General features: G+C 33.8%; 1 protein-coding gene across 1 annotated transcript; it reads right to left on the bottom strand.

Moving 5' to 3' along the window:
* Positions 1–9040: 9040 nt before the first annotated feature.
* Positions 9041–13835, bottom strand: LOC111909603 (NADPH--cytochrome P450 reductase 1). The gene is made up of 17 exons (XM_023905390.3): positions 13309–13835; positions 13146–13205; positions 12917–12993; positions 12497–12554; positions 12330–12410; positions 12195–12231; positions 12020–12089; positions 11750–11935; positions 11584–11676; positions 11262–11487; positions 10936–11019; positions 10695–10846; positions 10511–10607; positions 10208–10420; positions 9733–9855; positions 9523–9636; positions 9041–9363 (listed from the first exon to the last, which is right to left on the bottom strand). Exons 1-17 carry the CDS (start codon positions 13663–13665, stop codon positions 9283–9285), a joined length of 2109 nt encoding a protein of 702 aa, XP_023761158.1. The 5' UTR covers positions 13666–13835; the 3' UTR covers positions 9041–9282.
* Between the last annotated feature and the right edge of the window lie 12101 nt (positions 13836–25936).

Raw genomic sequence — 25936 nt, forward strand, 5'->3', positions numbered from 1 at the left:
AATCAGAATGAAAAACCACCAGGACCGGGTGCATGGTCACTACTATAATCCCAAATTGCTAGATGGATATTGTAAACGGTGAAAGGCACTTCCAATCTAGAATTGTCGTCAATATCTAAATACAAAACCCCATGGCTTCGGTTTATAAGAAGGATCCCGTGAAATGGTTTAAACTTGTCAGCATAAAAATCAAAAAACACTTTTTTCACTTCCCTAGGTTCAGAAACCCACCCACCCCGCCAAAGGAATACCCTTGATCATAATTTGGATTCTCCTATTCTTCAACATCCCATGAAAAAAGTAGAGTTTTCATCACCTTCCACCGCTCAATTCACCTTAGACCTTTGAAGCAAATCCAAAGAATCACGGTGTTCCAACTGTGCTAAATTCTTGAGCACCCCCCTCCTTTTTGCCGTGAGAAGATCCGAAAAGCCTCATCATTTATGATATAATCGATATCCTTCAATCTTTTCTCAAACCCTTTCTTTTAATAACCAGTTTGAGCTTTAACAACCGAGTTCCACTGTTTTATCCAATTTTAACAAATTTGAATTTGTTTTTGAATTACACAAATTTGCTCCACCCCGGAAGTAGTAAAAAATAAACCACACTTTTTTCACCGCCGTATCGAATCCTTCAACACTAAACCAAAAATTAAAGAATTTAAACGAAAATGAACCATAATCAAGCATTTGACCATGCAAAAAATAGGACAATGATACGACCATTTCTTGTCTAACACAACAACATTTAAATGCATAAAACAATCAAAAAATTCACCTGACACCAAAAAACGATCTAATTTGCTAAGATTCACCCGAACATTATCCACATTAGTAGAACATTTCCCAATCATAGAAACATCTACAACCCTCGCAACATCAATAAAATTATTAAGGCAGAAGCCGCAATAGGACAAAAAAAAGAACCAAATCTTTCTAAAGGTTCACGTACCACATTAAAATCTCTGAATAAAACACACATTCCATCGTTTTGGTTTATAGAACCCAAAAGATACGCCCAAAGATAACATTTACTCGCCAAGTCTTGAGGCGTGTGAACATTAACCATAAAACATGAAAAATTAAGCGAGACCCAAGTACCCTCGACAACAATGGCATTATGAGTACAAAACACTTGGCGTTTGACGACACATTGGGGTCCTAAACTGAAAGCAAACTGACCTCCCACAAGCACAACTTGAAGCAAAATCAAACTGGCAGTTCCCCACATACTCTTAATTTTAAATAGGCCCACCTTAGTCATTCTTGTTTCTTGCAGACCTAAAAACGACACCTTATTATCGAGACAAATGGAATTCACCAAACTACGCTTTTTATACGTCTGAGTGCAACATATATTGAGGGAGAGACAATTCATTGATCCATTTGAATAACACTTATACTAATCAAAATCTACTTCAACTGATCTTTGCTACCTTCCATGTCATATCCTAACGAACCTCCCATCTCGACAAACCAATCTAATTCCTCGATAAGCGTATCTGATTCTGCAAAAACTTTCGATTTTAAGATTTTGGCATTACCATGAGAAGAAGAGCTACACATCTTTTGTAAGTCGAAACTAGACTTTGAATTTCTGTACTTCTCCTTAGACGAGAAAATATCATCGCCCTAGTGGTTTCCACAAGGAGGATGACACCTCCACCTTCTCTTGTGACTCAGACTTACTACCATCTCGAGAATGCACCACGTGAGCAGGAGCAGACAAAATATCCTCATTAAACGACGGTTCCTCCTGTTGCAACACGCCATCTGGAAAACACACTTAACGTCTGGATTTACTGGAAATAAATATGGATTAAGTTTTACGAGCTTGTTTTCGTATATATTGAACGTTTGGGAACACAATTTTTAATAAAGGTTTTCACTTGCTTCTTAGAAACTTTGGCATGCCGACGTCTTTCATTTAAAGTACATTGAATGGTTTTGAGTTTATAAGTCGACCATTTTATGCAAGTCGTGATAATTAGTTTTTATCACAATGTTGGTAATAGTGTTGGTATTGACTTGAAGATGAAGTGATTTTACCCTATGTTGGACATTATCATAAGATTATAGTTACCTAATGATGAGGTTGTTTGATTTTATTGATATGGTTCACTAAATATTATAGGTCGACAAATGATAAATTTAATTTGAAATTCAATATATATATATATATATATATATATATATATATATATATATATATATATATATATATATATATATATATATATATATATATATATATATATATATATATATATATATATATATATATATATATATATATATATATATATATATATATATATATATATATAAGAAATAACACCGTATGTCAATTGTTACTAACAATTAGAGTCTCTTTTTAATTTACAATATTGCCTACCAAAATATCTTTTACTAGGCCAAAATTAATGTTGGAATAGAGAGAGATGAAAATTGTTATGAATTTTTGGTTTTCTATTAATTTAATCGTTTTTTCTTCAGTTAATGTAATCGGTTTTGAGTTGATGTAATCGTATATGAGTTTATGTATTTGTTTGTTTGAACTCATATCATTATTGTTTCTAATATATTTGTGGAGATATATATTTATAAAACTTGAGTCATCAAAAGATCCTTAGTATAGAACATAATGTTACGTTACAAATAACCGGTTGAATAATATTATGCCTTGAAATACATAATCTTTCAGTTATCATTAAGGAGATTAGCTAACACTTGGGAGAAAAGTGAATACACAAGCTGTCTCAATTTAATGAACCGGGTACCTCAAATGGTGGGGATCAATTACATAAATAGATAAGAAATTTACAAAAGAGCTACCTCAAGAATGAGATAAATACAACCTAAGTACATAAGATACAACAAAATATATCATGATACAATAATACCCCCCCCCCCCCCCCCCCCCCCCAAGCGAAAGGGTGGCGGGCCGAGACGTAAATTGGACCGTAGAAACTCAAACTGCAGCTGCGAAAGAGTTTTAGTGAAAATATCAGCCACCTGAAACTTGGTCGGAACAAACTGAGTGCAAAGTTTTCTGGAGGAGACAAGCTCACGAATGAAATGATAGTCCAAGTCAATATGTTTGGCCCTTTTGTAAGCCACATGATTCTATTCTGAGTGAGGAAGAGAGCACTTCGATTGTCACACAACAACATGGGTCGACCACATGGTAAAACATGCAACTCACGTAATAGATGAGTAATCAAAATGATCTCAGCAACGGTGTTAGCCATAACACGATACTTAAATTCACATCTGGAATGAGAAACTATCGGTTGCTTCTTAGCACTCCAAAAAACTAGATTACCACCAAGAAAAATGGAGTAACCATAGGTGGATCTTCGGGTCTCCAGACATCGAGCCCAATCAACATGAGAATACCCCAATACGGAGGTATGCAACGACTTTGAGAACGTTAGACCAAAAGACAAAGTCCCTTTAATGTACTGAAAAATGTGTTTGACATGCTGGTAGTGAGTAGTAGTTGGGCACTGTAGAAACTGACTCACTTTGTTCACTGCATAGGAAATATCAGGTCGGGTAATAGTCAAGTATTGAAGAACTCCTATAAGAGACCGATAGAGAGCCGGGTCTTTGAATGGATCACCATGAGTGCTAAGCACCTCATTAGATGTTAAAGGAGTGTGGACAAGCTTAGCGTCAAGAAGATCAACTCGTTGAAGGATGTCATGAGCATACTTTGATTAACTGAGAAACAACCTATCATTAGACCTAGTAACTTCAAGTCCAAGAAAATAGTTTAGATCACCAAGGTCTTTGATGGCAAATTCGCTATGCAACCAAGAAGTGAAGGATGCAAGAACATGCTCTTGGTTACCGGTTAAGATGAGATCATCAACATACACTAATAGATACATAAGACATGAGTCACACGAGAATACAAACAAGGACAGATCAGACCGACTGCATGTGAAGCCATTTTGAAGCAAGAAATGGCTGAGGCATTGAAACCATGCACGCAAATAGACCTGGCAATGGGGCGGGTTTGGAGCGAATCAACCTTGATCCAAGCCCTTTTAACAAATTTCAAAATCCAATCCAAACCCGCTCCGTAACCCGCATGGTTTTGAATAATCAAACCCATACCCTTATCCACCGAATCAACATATATCCAAATCCTCCCCGTAACCCGTAGGTTTTTTGAATAATCAAACACATTTTACTTAAATCATAAAATCACATTTATTAAATAAAACTAAGTTTTGATTTAGAAAACACATTATGTACTCGAGGGCTTTCTGTTGGAATTAAAATCATTATTTTAGTTACTTCCGATTGGTTTTTGACCGTCGATTGCATTGATAGAGAATAACAATTACAAACTTTCTTCCGGTTGATAAATGAACTTATTGATTTATAAATGAAATTGGTGATTACATTATGAAATATAAATGAAATGAAATCATGGCTCTTGGGAGAAGACTCGAAGTTTAGAAGGTGATTCCTCGAGTCCTATGTAAAAGCAATTTAGTCTTTGACCTTTTCTCTTTGGACTTCTAATTGGAATCTAATGTAAACTTTAGGCAATATAAAATATAAATTTAAATTTCTAAAATTTATATGGGGCGGGTTATAAACGGAGCGGATCGGTGATGATCCATACCCGACCCTTTTAATAAAAGGGTTAGCGGGTATGGGTCGTTAACGGGTAAACGGATCAAGAACTATGCTCCAAACCCATATAATTGTTAAGGGTTTGGATCGGATCAGGGTCAAAACCCGCTCCATTGTCAGGCCTACACGCAAAGTCTGTTTGAGGCCATAAATAGCTTTGTTGCAGAGACAAACATGATCGGGAAATTGAGAATCAGTAAACTTTGGAGGTTGTTCCATGAAAACACGTTCAATCAAGTGCCCGTGGAGAAAAACATTGTTTACATCAAGTTGATGAAGTCTCCAATTATTAATAACTGCCAAAGATAGAACAACACGAATGGTAGAGGCTTTAACAATCAGACTAAACGTGTGAGAGTAGTCAAGCCCGATATTTGATTGAACCCTTGAGCTACAAGACGAGCTTTGTAGCGCTCAATTGAGTACGAAAAAGCCATTTAGAACCAACCACATTATGATTTTTCAAGGGAGGCACATGTGACCACATATGATTATTAGAAAGTGCACCAAGCTCTTGTTTCCATAGCATCTAAAAAATGCGCGCTTTTGATGGCGGATTTGAAACCCTTGGGATCACATGAAGTAAACAGAGCAGCAAAGAGAGTATGACTCGAGCAAGAAACTAGATTACCACCAAGAAAAATGGAGTAACCATAGGTGGATCTTCGGGTCTCCAGACATTGAGCCCAATCAGCATCAGCGTAACCCAATATGGAGGTATGCAGCGACTTTGAGAACATTAGAACCAACCACATTATGATTTTTCGGGCTTTAAGATGTAACCATAGATGGACTAAATGTTTATATCTAATCTTTTTATGATACACTAATACAAGCTTCTCCATGTTCCGTTGTATACCATATAAAATTTAAAATTATAAGTCATCGATATATTGAAGGCCTTTCGCATCTTATCGTGAACACTCAAAATGCCTAAAACATTTATTGGCATTCCGGATGAGTGTTGTAATCACATTTTTATAAATGGCCCCATTAGACGATACAAGATTGTTCATCAAAGATTCTTTGTATATGAGCATTATGTAATTCATAGATGCTATATCATACTTTGATTACATAGAAATTAATCATTATAAGTTGCAGCTTCACATTCTCATATAGTAATAGGAATTAATTGAAAACTTCATATTAGTCCACCCGTTGTTCTTGCCAAATGTGAGATCTTTTTAAACTACTTGTTTGTCTCAAAACCACTAGATAGAAAACAATAAAAATCAAAGATGTTAACAATCTAATCTTAGTGTAAAACAACAAAATGCGAATAAAGGAAAAACTTTGGGAGTGTCATTATAAATGAAAGTTTCGAGCATTCGAAAAGCTTCATCAATGGTTATTTCTAATGACGTGTTATTTGAATAACAAAAGAAATTAGATGACTTTGTCCCATATTAGTTCCATGCAAAGATTAGATACAAGCATTCTAAAATTTAACACTCACTACAAACATGCGAGCAAAATTCGCAGTTACCTCTGAATGAATGAATTAAACATGAAGATGAATCACAAATTTAATGAATATCACGAATGGTCAATGAAAGCATTTATTTGGGAAACGGATCCTTGCATGTTCATGGCCACACAATCGTGAGTTTTGTGACTGTTTTTAGGTAAAGATAAGAAAAAAGTTATGTGCGTTCATGTTATCATCTTATATGTAATAGCTCTATTTGTCGGTTTATAGAGTTTATATAAGATGGTCCTTTCACACGAATCAAATCACACATAGATTAATCAATTTCAGTTCACAAAACTAGTAAGATTTAATTTTCTCGAATAGTTGACATGCGACAATTGAATCTCAATCAAACTTTTAATGGCTTGGGGGAACTTGGAAGTTGTATCTAAGGCCCAGTCAGATCAATTAATTCATAATTACTGGGCTATTAGGCCCATTTATTTCATTATTGTTGAGCCCGCATCCTATTAAATCTTGAAGGCCTCCGAATAGAATCAAGTTTATATCAAGCTGACACGTTTAGAAATTGTTGTGAATATGTTCAATAAAGATAGTGAATATGTGATTCTTTAAGCTATATGCCGCGCCACAGTTACTAAGTTAACTTATTTTTCTAGTTTTTTTTAGTTGTTATGTTTACAAGTAAAAAGTAGCTTATAAACTAACTTTCTAAAAAGCTACTTAGACTAGCTTTTTAGGAATTTTTGAATTTTTTTTCAAATATATCCTTTAATTAATTATAAAAACATATTATTTTATATGTCCTTTTAGATTTTTTCAATTAGCTTTTCTGTTTGTTTTACCAAACGATATTTTTTATCAGCTAACTTTTCAGTTATCAACTAGTTTTTTTATTTAATAACTAGTTTTCCAACAAGTATGATTAAATTGAGAATATGCTTAATATTTTGGTGTTATAATGTATTCAATGAACCAGAACACATGATATATATGATACTCGTTGGTTTAGACAAATGTACCAACTATGACAGATTTTAGAAGATCTAATGGTATTGAAGAAAAATGATGAGTTGTTAAAAAGCTATAAAAGGAAAAAAAAATAATAATAAAGACTTTCGAAATAGAGGCCCATCATTCAATTTGATTCACAATTCACAATTTCACACCACCTTTTAGCGATATCAAACCCAACCAAACCTATTAATGTGAACTCGATCGTTTATTTTATGCACTAAAACATCTATTCTACCATCTCTACCTACACCACTACCCAATATCACCACTAAATGCACCTCGAGTATCACAGCCACTTATTTAAACACCAAAACTACCAATCTGTTGTAATTTTCTGTTAGCAAGTATGTAACCGATAACTTTATCAATGTATTAAACGCTTTAAAATTAGTTATTTTATTTTATTTTTTTATTTAAATAATCGATTTTTTTTGTGTGTGTGTGAAGACACATTATTATTTATTTATTTTATATAAAATTTTGAGGAAAAAAAAAACACAACATACACTAGGAATAGTATTATGATGGACATAAGAAGGTTTATGTCGACAATTGTACCTCGTTAATAGGTAGAGCGACATCGTCACATAGAAAATCTCCTACATATATGAAAACAAAAACTTCGAAATATAAGGTCAACCTTGATAATTTAAGGATCATGTGGATAAATTAACATTAGGCCCTAAAATTAATAAACAATGAGGGGTGACAACTGATGACACAACACGACAAAAATACACGACACGAAACGAAATTGGAACAAAACTGAAATTCGTATTCTATCAAGTGTAAAAACACAACGTCGTGTTGTTTTGTGTCCGTATTCAGGATTCGACATGAAATTGACACGATTTAACATTTGTCTCTCGTGTTTTGTATGATCAAATATTAATTAAATAAATCAATTGTTATTTATATCATCTTTGTCGTGTCGTGTCAGACAAGAACACGACACGATGCTACCCATATATATATATATATATATATATATATATATATATATATATATATATATATATATATATATATATATATATATATATATATATATATATATATATATATATATATATATATATCATCCGGTTGCCATGAGGATTCAAAAAATGATAAGGAATGCTAGGACAAATCTTCACCACCCATTTCATCAAGGACATAAACGTCAAACCCAAATACCAAATAAATTAATTTAAATATGTTTTATAATATTATGTTTTGACAAGGATAAACAATTAAACATTTTATGAAAAACATAGTTTATCTTAAATAAATAATTTCAAACACACATAGCTTCAAATATATGCAATTTTTTTTTTAAAAGGCATTGTATTTGAAGGATGGTTATTAGTACCGTTATAGGTACGGACCGGTACCGTTTTCGATTTCCCGAATACCGAATTTCATCGAAAGTTAATCATGAGTAACGTTATTGATACCGGTACCAGGAATGATACCGTTTTTGGTACTAGTACCGAGACCAACAATACCGATACCGACTCCTGAATTTTATGATTATTTAGTACTGAGTGCCGTCCTATATCGAGTTTGGTACGAACTTTTCATCCCTACATTGAAAGATACAATTTTATTGGCGGAATCCAATATTGAATTTATTAAGGGTATATTCGACAAAACTAGGCAACTAGCTGATATCACATAGCTTGTAGCTGATAGCATTTTGTTAAATGTTATGTGATATTACATGTGAATTTGAAACATTTTGTTTAAACTAAACACTAAACTTATAGTACCAAATGAAGCTTTCTGATTAAAACGACATGTTTTATCAAACACTAAAAACTAAAAGCTCTCAAACACTCCGTATGGAACACATCCTTAATCAATTTTTAGATTAGAAATTAAGTTTTGAATTGTTATGGTGAGACATTGTATTTATATAAGTTTACGAAACTCTCTCACAATCATTCATTCATTATTCTAAGAGACATTTTTTTCTTCATATTATTATTATTATTATTATTACATATGGCTACCACTTCATGATGTCATACAATTACAAATAGAGACACAAAGCTGTCTTTATCCTTATATATAAATTATACAAGAACAAAAAAATGATATGGAAAAAGAATTCGGATTGTAAACATGTAAAAGATAAAACTATATTTTGTCATAAAACAGGTCCCACTGGCACATACGTTTGTTTCTCTTGAATTACCAAACATCTCGCAAGTATCTCCCCGACATTTGTAGATTCTTAACAAACAGCTCTGCCTTAGACGAATCCAAAGACCCCTGAACAAAAATACATCCAATTACATACGTCAACCAGATAGGACCCCACAATCACATTCTGATTTGACTAATTAAAGATTCAACTTTGGATGGCATATAATGATATAAATCATTTTAAAATAATAGAGAGTATGACTGTATGAGGAAAGAGAAAGTTACCTGTTCTTGTACAATGGTGTGGAGGGTTCTGTGTACATCTTTAGCCATGCCTTTAGCATCACCACATACGTACAAATACGCTCCCTCAGAAAGCAAATTCCATAGATCCGAAGCCTATTTATTTATTACACATAATAATAATTCATTTTAATATAATATAATAAAAAACCAACATATTTATTAAATAAAATGGAGAATTCTTTTTCCTACCTTTTGTGTCATTTTATGTTGGACGTATTCCTTGGTGGGGCCTTCACGTGAGAAGGCAAGAACAAGCTCCGATAGTGCACCACTCTCCACAAAGTTGTTTAGTTCATTCTCATAGATGAAATCCTGAATTTTTTCATAAAACCCTTTTATAAATATATTTAAACATATATTAAATAAAAGCCAAACCACCTTTTCAGCCATTTACTTGCCAACCAATTAAATTATGTTTTTTTGCATTAAAGCTATCACTTTTTACTTTTTTTTAAAGGCATAGATGACCTGGCAAGTTTTTTTTTTTTTCTGTTTTTAAAAATGTCCTGATTCTATATAAAGAAAGTCATTGTGATTTGGGTTCCTTTTAATAATAATAATAATAACTAATAGTATTATTTTTGGTATTAATATGAGTGAAAACATGTAATATATAGTGGCTTTTCTGTAATATGACATTAAAAATATATAGTTTAAAACTTACGACTCTGCGATTTCTACAGCCAAAGAAAAGAAGAGCTGATCCTAATTCCGTTCCGGCTTCTTTCAAAGCCAATCTTTCCTGAAGAAAACCCCGGAATGGAGCCAATCCGGTTCCAGGCCCAATCATGATAACCGGGACTTTAGGGTTTGTAGGCAGTCTGAAGTTCGATGTTCTGACAAAAATAGGCGCCCAGCTGTCTTCAGGCTCAGCATTCTGTAAATTAATAATAATTAATAAATGAAAATTTAAAAAAAAAATAATTTTTGTTTATGTAAATTAATAATAAGTTGAAGTTTGAAGTACCTTCATCCAGGTTGAACAGATTCCTTTGTGAATACGTCCTGCGGGTGTTTTTTCGTATACTAAAGCACAAGTGACATGGATCCTACTAGGTGCCATCCTGTAAATTGTAATAATAATTAATAACTGTAATAATTTGAGATTGTTTTGTAATTTATATTTGGGGAGATGATTTTTTTTTTTTTACTTTGGGGAGGAGGAAATGGAGTAGTATCGAGGCTGTAAGCGAGGGGCAACAGCTGCAAAGAAGACACCAAGTGGAGGTTTGGCTGATGGGAAAGCTTCCATCACTTCTAGAAGACTTCTTTGACTTGCAACAATCCATTGAGAGTATTCATCCTGAACAAATAACAACCACATTAATTTTTAATAAAAACTTTATATTATTTTTTTATAAATTTAATGAGATTATGAAAGAAATTTCAAACCTTGCCAGCTGGAGATGCAAGAAACTTGAGTCGTTCAGATTCGGTGGGATCAGTAGCATGAGCAGCCAGAGCAATCAAAGCCGACTGAAATTAATGTATGCAATCATTCGTTATTTTTAGCTATTCATTCCATACAAAGGGTAAAATCGTCATTTACTGTTATGTTATTCAGACAGTGCAAAAAAAAAGACATTGTTCATACAATACTTCCACTAGTCATATGCCATTTATCTATAAAATGGTGATTATGCCATTTTGGGTTATTTTTAGCTATTGTCATTTGTATTTAACATCGACTCCAGACAAAGGGTAAAATAGTCATTTACCTTTTTGGGAGAAGTCAAGAGATCAGCATAACGAGCCAATGCTTGTCTTAAAGTGCATGGAGGGAAAGGAGGGTGCAATGAGGATCCAGCATTTGGTGTTCCATCTTCATTATCAGTATGTAGTGAGAAATAAGTATCTGGTGCTAATCCTATTAATCTTTCAGCCTCCTCCACAACTTCACTTAAGTTCTCACAGTATACACCAACATGGTCTCCAGTTTCATATCTAAAAATCACACACACACACACACAAAAACTTTAATTTGGAATCATACAACTTATAACATAAATTATTTGTAAAAAGTTTCTTGGTGCAACTTACATTAATCCAGTGTGAGAGATGTCAAATTCAAGATGAGTGCAAGATCGATCAGATTCGGGAGTATGAAGCTCCTTTTTAACAGCCACATTGGATCTTTAAACAGAGAGAAAGTGTCAGATTATAGAAATTAGAACATTTAAATCCAGTTTTGGAACATTTCAAATACCTGCATGGATGTTGAGCATCATGAACAGTGTGACCATTTGTTTGACTAAAATCTTCAGTTGATGTATCGAGTTTCTCATGAAACACAACTCTGTATTCAGGAATGACAGCTGTGTATGGAGTAGCAACACCTTTGTCATCTTCATCACGAAGCAATTGGTCCAATTCTGGCCACACTAACTCTTTCCTGAAGAATCAGGATTAGATAAAATGTTACAAATGGAATAAAAATGTTTATCTTTTTGAGAGGAAAAAGAAGTCTTTTAAATACCATGCAGTAAAATCATCTTCAATTGATTGATCATCATCTCCTAAGCCAACTGGAACAAGACGCTTTGCACCTGAAAATGGTGAAAAACATAAACATTAGAGATGCTACAAGAAATAAGAGAAGATTTGTTACTTGATAAGTTGATAATGGATAGAAATTAGCAAATTTAACATACCCTGATCTGCAAGACCATCATCAACCACTTTTGCAATCTATAAATAACACAAGCAATATAAGAAGATTCAGAAACTGATAATGCTAGAAGATGCTGAATGATTAAGAAGGTGGTGTGATAGTTATTGTTTGTTACCTTGTTGAAATGCTCATATTGTCTGTTGCCAAGACCAAATACTCCATAGTGAAGTTTGTTAAGACTAACTTTCTCTTCTGCCTGTATAAGGAACAAGAGGTTCTAAATCAATATCCAGATCGGGAGAGATTTGTGACATGAATCTAAAAGATGTATACAATGTTTACCTCAGTGAACCATTTATAAAATCTGGCAGCATTATCAGTTGGCTCACCATCTCCATATCTACACAAGAAGTTATCAAACAAGTTGAGTTAATAGGTAATTAGCAACCTGCTATAACCTTTGAGGTTGCTTCCTCTCACTACCCCATGAAAACTTCAACAGTTTTCTTTTTTGGATGACTAGGGAAGTTGAAACAATTGTTTATTATTTTCAAGATTTCCTGTTGAAGAGTGTTGCATAAGCAATCCTATTGAATAGTTCTATGCATCTGCTCCTTTTATTAATAAAGTCCACTTTCAGTTAGTCGAGTTACTTAATTGCCGGGTTCAGATCGATCCAATAGATTTCGATCCATGATTTAAGATAGTCAACGATTCTTTCAGAAAAAAGTAAAACAGATATAAATGGGTACAAAAGCTTACGTAGCCAAGAAGAAGAAAGCAAATGACTCCTTCTTTAGTTTCTCTTCGTACTCCTCGTCATCAACAGCGTAATCATCCTGCATATTGAAAACATAATGATAATTATGATCCTTGATTCAACTAGCAGTAAAATTCAACGTTTCTAAGAATCAAGGACTTTAAGATCGAGTCACAAGAATTATTATGTACCATATGCATCTGAATCTGTACTCTAAAAGTCAACACTCACCAAATCGATTACTTTAAAGGAGGCCTTTTCATATCGCACTTTAGCTTCTTCAAAGAGTGCCTTCAAAACAAGAGGAATCGATGTCAAAAAAACGCGAAAACCTTTATATTGACCAAAATTTCAAAAATGTCAAGAGACATGCGAATCAACATCGATAGTTCACCTTAGCGAAACCTTCCGCCGTTCCAGTCTGCGTTCCGAAGAAAATCGTAACCTTCTTCTTACCATCATCAACCTCCTCTTCCACCCGTCTCTTGGGTATAACGATCTTCGGTTGCTCCAATTCCTTAACCGACTTATTCGTAGATCTCTTCCACACCAAAACAACAAAACATCCTACCAAAACAGCAACCGACGTGGTCAGTATCACCAGCAGCTCACGATTTTCCAGAATCATCGCCAAAGCCGGCGGCATCGTTGAGTCTCCGCTATCCGATCCGTTAACTGTGCCAATAAGTTTCCCCTTCAGAGCTGCGGTCAACAAATCAAACAGCGACGTTTCGACGGACTCCGATTGCATTTCTCCACTAACTCAACCTGATTCAACTGACCACACAAGTCCTCGCCGGCGATTCAGAAAGTGAGCGCTGATTTAGAGAGAGAAATTGGAAAGAAAAGAGAACTTTGTTGAACTTTCTCTCTCTAGTTTCTCTCTCTAACGCTTTGTGTTGGGTGTGGTTGAGAGATACGTCTGGGCTTGAAGAGGGGTTTTTATGGGGGAGAGAGGAGGCACCGAGACAACACGCCTACCAAACCAGAATGGTCAAACACACCTAACCCATGATTAACCATGGTTATGTTTTTATATTTTTATTCATTTAACAAAATAATATTTTATTATAATCGCCCTTAAAATCACATATGGCTTCGATCATATTGGTATTATTATTTCTATTCCATTTAAATTAAATTAATAATGATCTAAAAAAGAAATATACATAAAACTTACTATATTTTTAACAATTTTTGAGATTCGACAATTATATATAAGTTTTATTAATAGAAACCATTTAAACTTGATAATTTTTATATTGTTATTTTAACCTTCTAAAACAAATTAAAATGTTATAATATTATATATATATATATATATATATATATATATATATATATATATATATATATATATATATTCTCAAAGTTTAATTTTTCACTAAATGTCATTTTTAAATAAATCTTTAATAACAGGACAAGTATGTATATCGCTCTCGAAGGGAGGGTGAGAAGGTGTTCACCATACCTCACATTTCCCCAACAAACACAATTGAAGTTCCTTCTGTTTTTATGTACTCTTTTTAATCTATTATAACATCTTAAAGTTCTTTTACATAAAAATCTAATATACTCATAATTTTATCTATATCTCATAAGAGATTTGAACTTCCAACTTCGAGAAGGAAGCAACATTTGATATCATTGAGTTATAAATCTTTTGGTTTATATCAAGTTAAAATGGTTATAATATATATATTCTTTTTGTTGTCAAAGTTTAATTTTTCATTAAATTTTGACAATTTTCTATTAATTGTTTTAACATATTATAGCGGGTCAAAGTAGATGATATAGAAAAATATCAAACTTATAACTTTTATTGATAATATTGAAATAGAGTAGTTAAAATACATAAATAAAATAGTGTTTTTTTTTAATCTATTGTGCCCTAATTTAAAAAAAAAAAAAAAAAAAAAAAAAAAAAAAAAAAGTGAAATCGGACCTTTTAGTCCTTTACAATGCATATGAGAAGTGAGAGCGTGTTCCATCATTTGTTTTTATTTATAGGTTCCATTATTTGTATAGTTTATCAGAAGGAAAATTTGCTGGTAGATCCCTTATTCCCTACACTTGTAACAGGTTTGCATGTAAGTCCCTAAACGAGCGATTCAGTAGATTGTAACACTATTTCGATGTGAGGAGTATTTTGATAAAGGTTACTGGTTATAATGGTAACATATTTTAGCATGTTTATACATTTAGTTGTTCATATATATCATTATTAAATTTGTTTATCATATTTATAAAAATCCTATCATCCAACTTTTTGACAGCTCCGACCAGAATTCATTATCTTCTCCAGCTAAATATGAATTTTTTGTCAGTTTATTTTTTGATATGTTATTGTTCTTGGATTCAAGAACTCATAAACCCATATCAGATTCAAGAATTGGAAAAAAAAAAAAAAAAAAAAAACTAGAAAAAAAATGTGTGTTGATGTGTTTTAAGAAACTACAAATTGACAGCAGGAGGGTATGTAGGTTTCTCATGTTCAAAAGGTTTTTTAGGTTCAATTTTTATGTTTAGTAGAACTTTTAGGTTCGTGTTCTTAATTTTGTGTTCTTGCGTATGAATATCGTTTTCTAGGTTCGCTAGGTTCGCTTTTTGTGGGTTTTAATGTTCAAAACTTCAAATCATCGTAGATAAATTGACCATCTAACTGTGTTTTGATGAATAAGATAAAGATCTGGTTTTTTAAGGAACACAATGAAGATTAGACTTAGGTTTGTTATTGAAATTTGGGCTTAACAACACACACATAAACTATAAAATCAAATCGGGGCATATCATACATTAAATCGAATATGAAATTGAGTTCATACACACACAAATGCATTCAAATCTAAACGAGTTTGAAGATTTAAGAACACAAGAACCCAATGAAAAGCTTGAAGATCGAAGAACACAATAACGAAATCGAGTTTGAAGATCAAGTTCGGATATGAAATTAAGTTCGAGTTTGCATCTTGTTCAAGAACACATTTTTTTGTACATATCTTTGCCTTTCTTCATCATTGAGTTTAGGATTGGACGTAGAGAAGTCTTACCAAGGCATTCAAGAACAAGAAGATATCAAAAAAATTATGTCGGCAGGAGAAGATGACTAGAGTCTAGGGGCGGTTCGATTCGAATAGTAATAAAATTATGAACCGTAACCACGGGGCGGGTACCTTATATGCACTAATCGAAACCGAACCGAATTGGCCAAAAAAACGAACCGAACCGTATGAAGGCGGGTAACCATGGTTCGGTTCATAGATACCCGCTAAATAAAAAAATCAAATTCAATCAAAACTACAAACTCTATTTCGACATATTTCTTTCTAAAAGTTAGTGACTCACGAAGTCAAAAAAAGAAAATATAAAGTTCAAATATCATATATTATAATTTATATAATAAATATAATAATGAAATTACTAAGAAAACAAAATGAATGTAGAAACCGACTCTTTACGGGTCGAATAGTACAAAATCCTGATTTTGTTCCTGAGTTTCTCTGAGGATTAAAATAAACCTCAACATCACCGATGACTTTTTTTTACCGTTATAAATAGCTACCATCGATTTATACATTATGTTTTCCTTCAAAATCAAATTTCTTTAGTAAATATAAGGAAAAAGAAAAAAAATATCAGAATCCACAGAGATAACTTCTCTCTATCGCTTTTCCCTTCGTCTTTTTTGATTTGTTCTTGTTTTTCAGTGTACAAAGTCATATACATACAAATCAATAATCAATGATCAAGTTTTTCCGTTCGATTGATATGAAAATGAAAAGAACTAGTTGACCTAATCAAGAAAGGTAGATATAGTAAGTATACTTCAATGGGGGTGGAGGCGCAGTTGATGGTCAAACAGTGGTCAAGGCATACATTTTACAGTCTTACCCTGTATCAGGTCACATAAGGATATTTTAAAAAAGGAAAATGATAGTTCATTCCCTTAATATACCAAAAAAAAAGTTAAGTGACATTTTAAAACAAACACGGCAAGTTCGATGGGCTAATATAACATTTGCCCTTTTTAGTTTTCATACATTTTACTAAATTCTTGAATTAACTTATCATAAGTTACAACTCATAATTTATTTTTGGGATAATGACGTGAGAGGGTAACATACTATTGCTTTTGGTCACATTTGGTCACTAAAATTTTTTTGTGCTCTAATAGCCATTTAACTTGTTAATTCGTGTAAATTCCCCCCTACGACTGGTTTTTTCCGGTTTTAATGGATTAGTCGATCCTAAGGGTGCAAATGAGCCAAGCTACTTGCGAGCTACTCGAGATCGGATCGTTAAAAGCTCGACTCGAAACCGATTTTAAACGAGCCCGAGCCGAGCTCGAGCTTAATATTAAGCTTGTTTATTAAACGAGCTCGAGCTCAAGCCTATGTCATAAAGCTCGATTAGGCTCGCGAGCCTAATCGAGCCTTTATATAATATTATTTATTATTAATTATGTATATTAAAATAAAAACATATTAGGAGAATTATGAATTTCGGGTATTAGTAAACGAGCTCGAGCCGAGCTTATGCTTATTTAGGCACGCCCGATAAAAACGAGTCGAGCCCGCGCCCGAGCCGAGCTTGTATAACTCTTTACGAGCTCGAGCTGAGCTCAGTAAAAGAAAGCTCGAATCGAGCCGAGCTCGAGCCTCATATAACTTAAACGAGCCCGAGCCGAGCCTAGCCAGGCTCGGGCTCGGCTCGGCTCGTTTGCACCCCTAGTCGATCCTACGTGTCAGTTTGATCCTACATGGCATGTAGGGATAATGTTATTAAAAGAGGGGTGTATGTGGTTCCTTTATTGTGCCCTAATACCCCAATGGCTTCCTCCTACAGCTTCTCATCATCCCTCAATCGATCAAGCAAGAAATCAACAGTGAACGATCCCAAAACTTGTGATTGTGGGTTCCCTGCATGTATTCTAACGTCAACAACATCAAAGAATCCAGGGAGGCATTTCACGGTGTGCAATAAGGTAAGTTATTTCACTTGAATCTTCTTCCTTTTCTGATTCTTTTTTCCTAATTTGAATTCTCATTATGAGTTATTTGTGTTGAAGGGTAAATGTAAATATGGGAAATGGTTAGATGTAGAACCTGTACAAATGCCTCTAATGGAAGTGATGGAGGGAATGAAAGTTGAATTAGTACTCTGATGCCATTGCAATGAAGGAAAAAATATATAAGTTTACCATAGGATTTCTTTTTTGATCATCGTGTATATGATTAAATGATGTGAAATGATGTATTGAAAGATGTTGTTTGAATGGAATGAAGGCGTTATCTTAACTTCTTGTTGGAATGGAATGAAGTAATTTTGACTTGAATGGAATCACAAAGTAGTAATTTATGACTGGAATGGAATCACAAAGTAGTAATTTTGACTGGAATGAAGGCATATATGTACAATTAATAACATTACACATCAAGACGTCTAATTAACTTGTAACGGACTAGAAAGTAGAAAATGACGAAACTACCCTTGGTAGTTAAAATTGATTGACTATCATATTAGCTAAGCTTTTGACTGGAATTAGGAATAAGTAATTTTGACTGGAATTATAATGTATTAATTTGCACTAGAATGGAATCACAAAGTAGCATACATATAACAATGAATACATATATGTTGATGTTCAAAAGATTGGTTTGAGAAAAAAAGGATGATTGAAAATAAACTTTTTCTTATTTCTCTTCCGAACAACTACTGAACTATTACATATATGTACAATTAATAACATTACACATTAAGACGTCTAAATAACTTGTAACATACTAGAAAGTAAAAAATGATGAAACTATCCTTGGTAGTTAAAACTGATTAACTGTCATATTAGCTAAGCTAACAATATATGATTCCATTCTTTGACTATAATAGAATCACTGAGACAACAATGCATACAAATAGCAATAAAGTAATTGAATATGGTGGTTGGATTCATTGAAATACTCCATCAACATTTGAAATTAAATAAAGGGTAATTAGTTGTCTGCATACACAAAAGATAGAACAAAAGATTCCTACTAGGGACCACAAAAGAAGGGTCACCATGTGCCCATATACCCAAAAGGAAAACATAAATAAAACATAGTACTTTGTCTTTACATCACAACTTGATAACAAAAGATGTGCCCACCCACTACCTACACACTAACTTAATCAAGGACTGCAGGGTTCTCTGCACTGCTCCCAACCACAGGTATGTTCCTCCTTAATGCCATTTTGACAATCCTTTCAAAATATTGCCTCCGTCCACTTCTACCAAGTGGTCCCCTTCTTGGGACAGGCCTTGCAACTGGTGGTGGTGGTGGTGGAGGAGGTGGTTGGGCTGGTGGTGGTGGTTGAGGTGGTTGGTTGCTGCTGCTAATGGTGGTTGAGTTGTTGCTGCTGGTGATGGTTGGGCTGCTGCTACTGGTGGTGGTTGACCTGGTCCTGCTCCACTACCCCTGGAGGAACTTAGTGCTGCAAAAAAAATTGAAGTCTCAATTACTTATCAAAATCATGTATTATGTTCAAATGATTGGGAAATTTACCTGATGTATTTTTTTGCTGCTTAAATGGACACTTTTTCTTGTTATGGTCTGGTTCCTTGCAAATACTACACCTTATCAGGGCTCCGCTTTTTGTCATAGAATGTCTAACTGGCTCACTAAACTCTCTTTCCACTGCATCCCTCTTCCTTTTCAATGATGGCCTACCAGGTAATCTTCTTCTTTTGGGAGGCAAAGGCTTTCGATAAGGAACTTCTGGCCACATATCACTACCATTGAGAGGGTTAATGCTATAATTGTAGCATTTTAGATAAGCTTCTTTACTGTATGACTGGGACACATGTTTATGCATCTTGGTTCAGGGAAGAGATTGTAGCTACTCCATGTAAGCATGGTATCCGTGTAAGTTGCCATATTCTACATGCACAAGTCTTTATAATTAGATCCACTCCATATGTTGCATTATTGAACCTGACTTCATACTTTTGATAACCACAAGGAGTATGTTTAATCTTCAAATCTTGTATAAGCTTCCTAATAGTTGGACAGATAGTCAAACCCCATTCAATTCCTTCTACTCTTTGACTGTATATCCTCTCCATCACAAATATTCTAATCTCCTCTAGCATAGTGATGATTGGTTTCCTTCTAGCATGCCTAATAGCAGAATTGAAACTCTCACTAACCCCATTCTCAACTACTCCCTCCGTCCCAAAATTATAGTCCATCTTTCCTTTTTGGTTTGTCCCAAAATAATAGTCCACTTCTAAAAATAAATAACATTTTTACCAAAATACCCCCTCATTATTACTTAACCAACTAAGCATTTAATGGAACATTAAATGCAAAGTAAGGACAAAACTGTCATTTTATTATATAAAGTTAGTGGTAATTAATGTTTTTCTTAGTCTGTGTCTTTTTTGTCTGTGGACAATAATATTAGGACAGAGGGAGTACATCACAATCTTTTCCCTCTTTAAAAAATGTCTTAGACCAGGTAGTAGGATCTCTGTCTATGAGGTAGTTATATGCTCAAGTATCTAAAGATTTGATATTTTCCATTACATGTTTGAACTTCTATTCAGTACTAGCTTTGACAGCCCTCCAAAAAAGTTTCCTGAAATGTTGACCAGTAAACCTTTTAGCAAAATTAGCCACAATGTGCCTGGCACATTGTCTGTGTTCAACTTCTAGCCACCTTTCTTTTACTGCTTCTAGCAACCCCTACAAATAACAACAACAAATTTAGTGAAACATGCATAATAACAGATGTATAAATATGAACCAATGCTCACCCTGTGTCCATCAGAAAGAAGGGTAATGCCTGCACCAAGACCACCATTAATGTCATCCACGAAGAGATCTATGAACCACTTCCATGTGGCCTTATTCTCAACCCCAACTATAGTCCATGCTATAAAGTAGATGTGGTTTTTTGCATCCCTCCATACAACTGCCAAAACTTCTCCCCTAACAATACCCTTTAAAAATCAACCATCAAGGCCAATCACAGGCCTGCACCCTTCCTTCCAACCATCACTTACAGCTTTAAAGCATACATAGTGCTTAGAAAACAAAGTTGTGGAATCTGGCATGATGTCTACATCCATCCTCATAATAGACCCAGGGTTTGTCCTTAGAATTTCATGACCATATGACAATAATCTCCCATAATGTTCAATTATACTTCCTTTAATTTCTTGTAATGCAAATTTCTTTGCATTTATGCATTGCCCCACACTCACATTTATATTAAATGTTGTTGAAACTTTAGCTTTCATCTTCCTAACACTCATTTTTGGCTTCTCTATAATTTCACTCATAAACTGTTTGCCTAACCACTTATAAGTTACTATGGACCCAAACTTAAACACCCTGCTACAATTATGTTCATTAACTAAAGATTTTATCTGAAAAGTCTTCTCTTTACTCATCCAAGAGTCCCAAAGTCTAAATGGACAAGTAGGTGACTTGTTTTTTTGCAACACTTAACTAACAATCTTTGGGAGTCATTTTTTTCAAACCAGAGATCATATCCATTAGCAACTGCATAGTTGCTCCATGTTTTTAAGCTTATAAGGGTTAGAAAATCGCATACCTAACAATGGTTTCATCTGATTCCATGGTTATCTATCATTATGTATATGGTATTGAGGTTGAACATATTCAACATCTTCATATAGATCATCTACATTTAATCTATGTAGACAAAGTTTGTTTAAGAACCTGTCACCCATGGTTTTGTTGGGTGGGAATGGATATTCAGCATCATCTTCTTCATGGTCAACAGAATAAGTGTCCGACAAGATTGAGTCTTCATCCTCTTCACAGCTGTAGTCTTGATCTTCATTTTCCTCTTCCTCAATCCATTCAAATATTAGTTCATTATAGTGGTCCACATACACATTCACTCTCCTCTCATTTGCATAAACCAAATCCAAAAACTCTTTGTAATCACCGTCATTCACCATTGTATGAATTCTCTGACTTAAAGACTCTTGTGGAAGGCAGGAGTAGATGTCTTTTCTTCTAGTACTGGTGAGCTTCTGAAGGAATTCCATAAACTCCTCGTACTCAAATGCACTAAAGTCAACATCTCCTACTGATTGTCTATCGGGATCAACGTATACTAATGGGTTGGGTGCAAACGTTACATTGTAGTGGAAATTCACTACAATGAAGTTTCGATCAGTGGGATATTCTGATAAAGCCATTATAGAGATCGATTGAAGATTGAAGGAGACAAAATTGGGGGTTAATGAGACTTGGTGCCCTAATCGAATTTAAGGACCAAATGAGACTTCACTCTTAACTTTAATGAGGATGGGAGGCAAAATCGGGGCCTACATGTCACCTCATTGGCCACCTAGGATAAAATAGCCACATCAGACCGATGCAACCGTTGGAACCGGCTATAATCGGTCATAGGGGGGAAATTTACACGAATCAACAAGTTAAATGGCTATTAGAGCACGGAAAAAAATTAGTGACCAAATGTGACCAAAAAGCAATAGTATGTTACCCTCTCAAGTCATTATCCCTTTATTTTTCTATCGCTTGTATTCGTCGGTCTCCTTCTAATCAAGTAATTCCTCAATATTTCTCTTCAAATGATCAATCCGCCGTAATGAAATTCCTTTGAGTTAATCGACATGAAATTGTTAATATGAGTGATATATGTACAAAAAATGTGATGGACTCATATGTAAGTTCCCTATAAATTCAAGAACCAATGTTGTAATATATTTTATTTTTAAATATCAAGTGAGTTTTTGACCTATTGGTTTGGTTCCAACAAAAGGTAACGATCATAAAGTACAAAAAATATGCAAGTACAATGAAATTAGAATAGGTTGATTTTATATTAGATTATATGATTACATTGATCAAATAATCAGTTTAGAATAATTAAATTTGTATAAATGCAACAAAATTGATAACTTAAAGTTAAGTATTTGATTTTGATTATTCAGTATCATGTAATTATTTTAGAATATACAATCAAACACCTAAAAGATATTTAATATTTTTTTATCTCAAAACATGAAATTTAGAAAACTTCATGTTTTATTTCGTTCATACTCTAATTTGTGACAAAACTAGGCCTACTTAGATCTATATTACTTTAGGTTACATTTTATTTAGTTGAGATCAACTCATATCTCTAAAAATTGATATTGATATTGCAATACACAAACAATCAACTACTTTGAATTTATGCATAAGGTAAAACTTATTTACTTTTGATTTTTAGTTTGTTTCCCACAACAAGTGAATGTGAATTACGTATTAATATCTATACAACGATAATAATATGAATATGAGGTTAATATACATATTTTTTAATTTTACAAATAAAAAATAATGAACAACTCCTGTATATATTTTGTATTTCAAACAATATATTTTAAATATAAATTTTAAAATGCCCTCCAGTGTCGCCAGTGAAGTTATGCCGCAAGAGAGGGGTGGTAATATCGTCACAGTGATTTAATTATTAAATGTGGAGACATTTTATTGGTATACATTGATTCAAATAACCATCTCTAGCATATTCTAATGTATGTCTTTTATTGTTCAATTTTGGACACATACAATACCTACAGATGGTGAAGTTAGAAGATTTTGTAATTTACGAGAGTGTTTAGTAAATCTATTTTAAACTATTGAATGTGGGCAACATGTTATTACATTTAAAATGTCAATTTTATTATCTTTGTCACGCTTCTGGTGTTATAACACCCAATGTGAAAATGAGCAAACACCAAATAAAATATATAACACCTATCATTTTCTATTTCTTTTTTATTTTATTTTTTTGATGTTTTTAATTTCTATTTTTCTAATTTGTTTTATTTATTTTTTTTAATTTATGTCATAATATTTTTTAAAAAACATATAAATTAATAAAACATAATTAAACTAAATACTTAATTAAACATACCATTTTAAAAATAAAAACAACGTTATAAAGGAAGAAAAAAATTGACTGAAAACATACGATAGTCCTAATAATTTTAAAAACATAAAATCGATACACTATTCTTCGCCTAAATATCTCCGCTTGATCTTCATCTTCATTTTGCGTAGCACTTCCGCCTGTCTCGGTGATATATTCTCCTTGCTAGTTTGAAGAATTGTCAAATCTTTCGTTATGCGATCTTCCTCGGCTTCTCGAAAGAAACTCCAAATGCTCACATTACAACTCATATCATTTAAGCGCGATTTTGTTGTGGGAGTCAAATTTCTGTTTCATTTCCGCTTGCTCTTGAACTCTACTTTCGCTTTATTCTGCATATCGTTGAGCCCGCCTCGCTTTGTCGCGCCCTATCGGTCGTTGAAGCGGGGAGATCTCTTCGATGTCGTTGAGGTCGTCCGGTAGCTCATCTGTGTCCGCATTGAGGTCGATGTTCGTGCATTCGTCCGAAACGTCGACCAAACCCGAGCCGCGAGACCTCTTGGGTTGTTGTTCCGAAAATGTGTCCATTTTTTTCCATGTTGGGTATTCCTTAACAATCTCCCAAATCTTTTCATGCTCGAAAATGTAAACCGTCTCGACATGACATGGGTCCCTCGCCGCTCTATAAACATTAAAATCTCTCGCACCACTTTGCTTGTGCAAGAAAAGTTTGTTGTAGATGAAATTTAACTTGGTGCACTTCCTGCTTATTTGAGTCCACTTGTTACTCAACATATCGTGATTGCAATAATTTTCATCCTTCTTTAAAATAGTCTGAAATTTCCCGATTACAATTTCCCAAAAAGCTACTTTTCTCATATATTTTCCTTGAGTTGGATTTTTTTGATGTCCTGCACCACGACACCGCCAACGCGTATTCTTCCTCCGCAATCCACCATGTTGGAGGTTATTCTTCTGATTGGTCCACTGCAACCGCTTTCCCTTTCCTTCTTGTTCTCCCTTTGTTGGTCGCTTTTTTCGCCCCCCGCCCGCCCGCTTGCGTCTAGGGAACTGTTTCTTGCATGGGTGGTGGTTGTGTGGTATTTTGTTTCATTTTAGAGAATGTGTTGAAACGTTTTTTGTTGAAGGGTTGTAGGGAATTGTGGTAGGGGTGAGACAGGATTGAAAAAGTTGCCGGAAATTGGAAGTTGCGGTGTGCTTTGGGAGTTGAGGATGTTCGCGTACACCTCATAATGTGCAAAATTGAGATGAGCGGATGTGTTTGTGTTTGGAGAAGGAGTGTTGGGGCTTTGATATATAGTGATGGAATGATAAATTGTTTGATGATTTATAAAATAAGACGAGAGAAATAATTTGAATTTGTAGGTAAAAAATGAAGTTAGATGTGTATTTATAGGTGTAAATATTAGAGTTAAATTTGATATATATATATATATATATATATATATATATATATATATATATATATATATATATATTACATTTTGACCATTTAAAACGGTTCAAATTATGTCCGTTGTGAAAAAATTGATCAAATGTAGCCCGTTACCACCCTAACGCGTAATATTGTAACGCCAAAAAATGTCTATCGGGGGCGGTGTAGCCGGCATTATAACGGGCATTTTTGTTGTGCCACGTCGGAGTAATGCGCACCCACGCTACCCGTTCCTACCCATCTAAAGCTGAAAATCGGTAGTTGTTAGTTGGAAACCGATAGTAGTAAGTAGTTGGTAGCTGAACGTTGTATTTTTTCGGTAAAATCAGTTATTAGCTTTTAAATAGAGAAATCTCCATTACAATCCCATTATTTTACCTTAATTTACGAATAAGTCCAAAACTAAAATTTGTTTACGAAAAACATGAATTACCGGTAAAGATGACAATTTGGTCTATTTTTTTCGGTTTACCGGTTTCATTGTTGGTGTAGACGCCTAGTCATTAAATAAGTTGAGAAAATCTCCATTAAAGTCCAATTTTTTTTACTTTAGTTTAAAAATAAGTCCCAAATTAAACATGATTATGAAAAAAGCCTGAATTACTAGTAAAAGAGATGATTTGGTCGTTTTCTCCATGTAACACACTTTTTTACAAGTTTCATTGCT

The sequence above is a fragment of the Lactuca sativa genome, chromosome 8 (assembly GCF_002870075.4).
Source record: "Lactuca sativa cultivar Salinas chromosome 8, Lsat_Salinas_v11, whole genome shotgun sequence".
NCBI classification, from domain to species: Eukaryota; Viridiplantae; Streptophyta; class Magnoliopsida; order Asterales; family Asteraceae; genus Lactuca; species Lactuca sativa.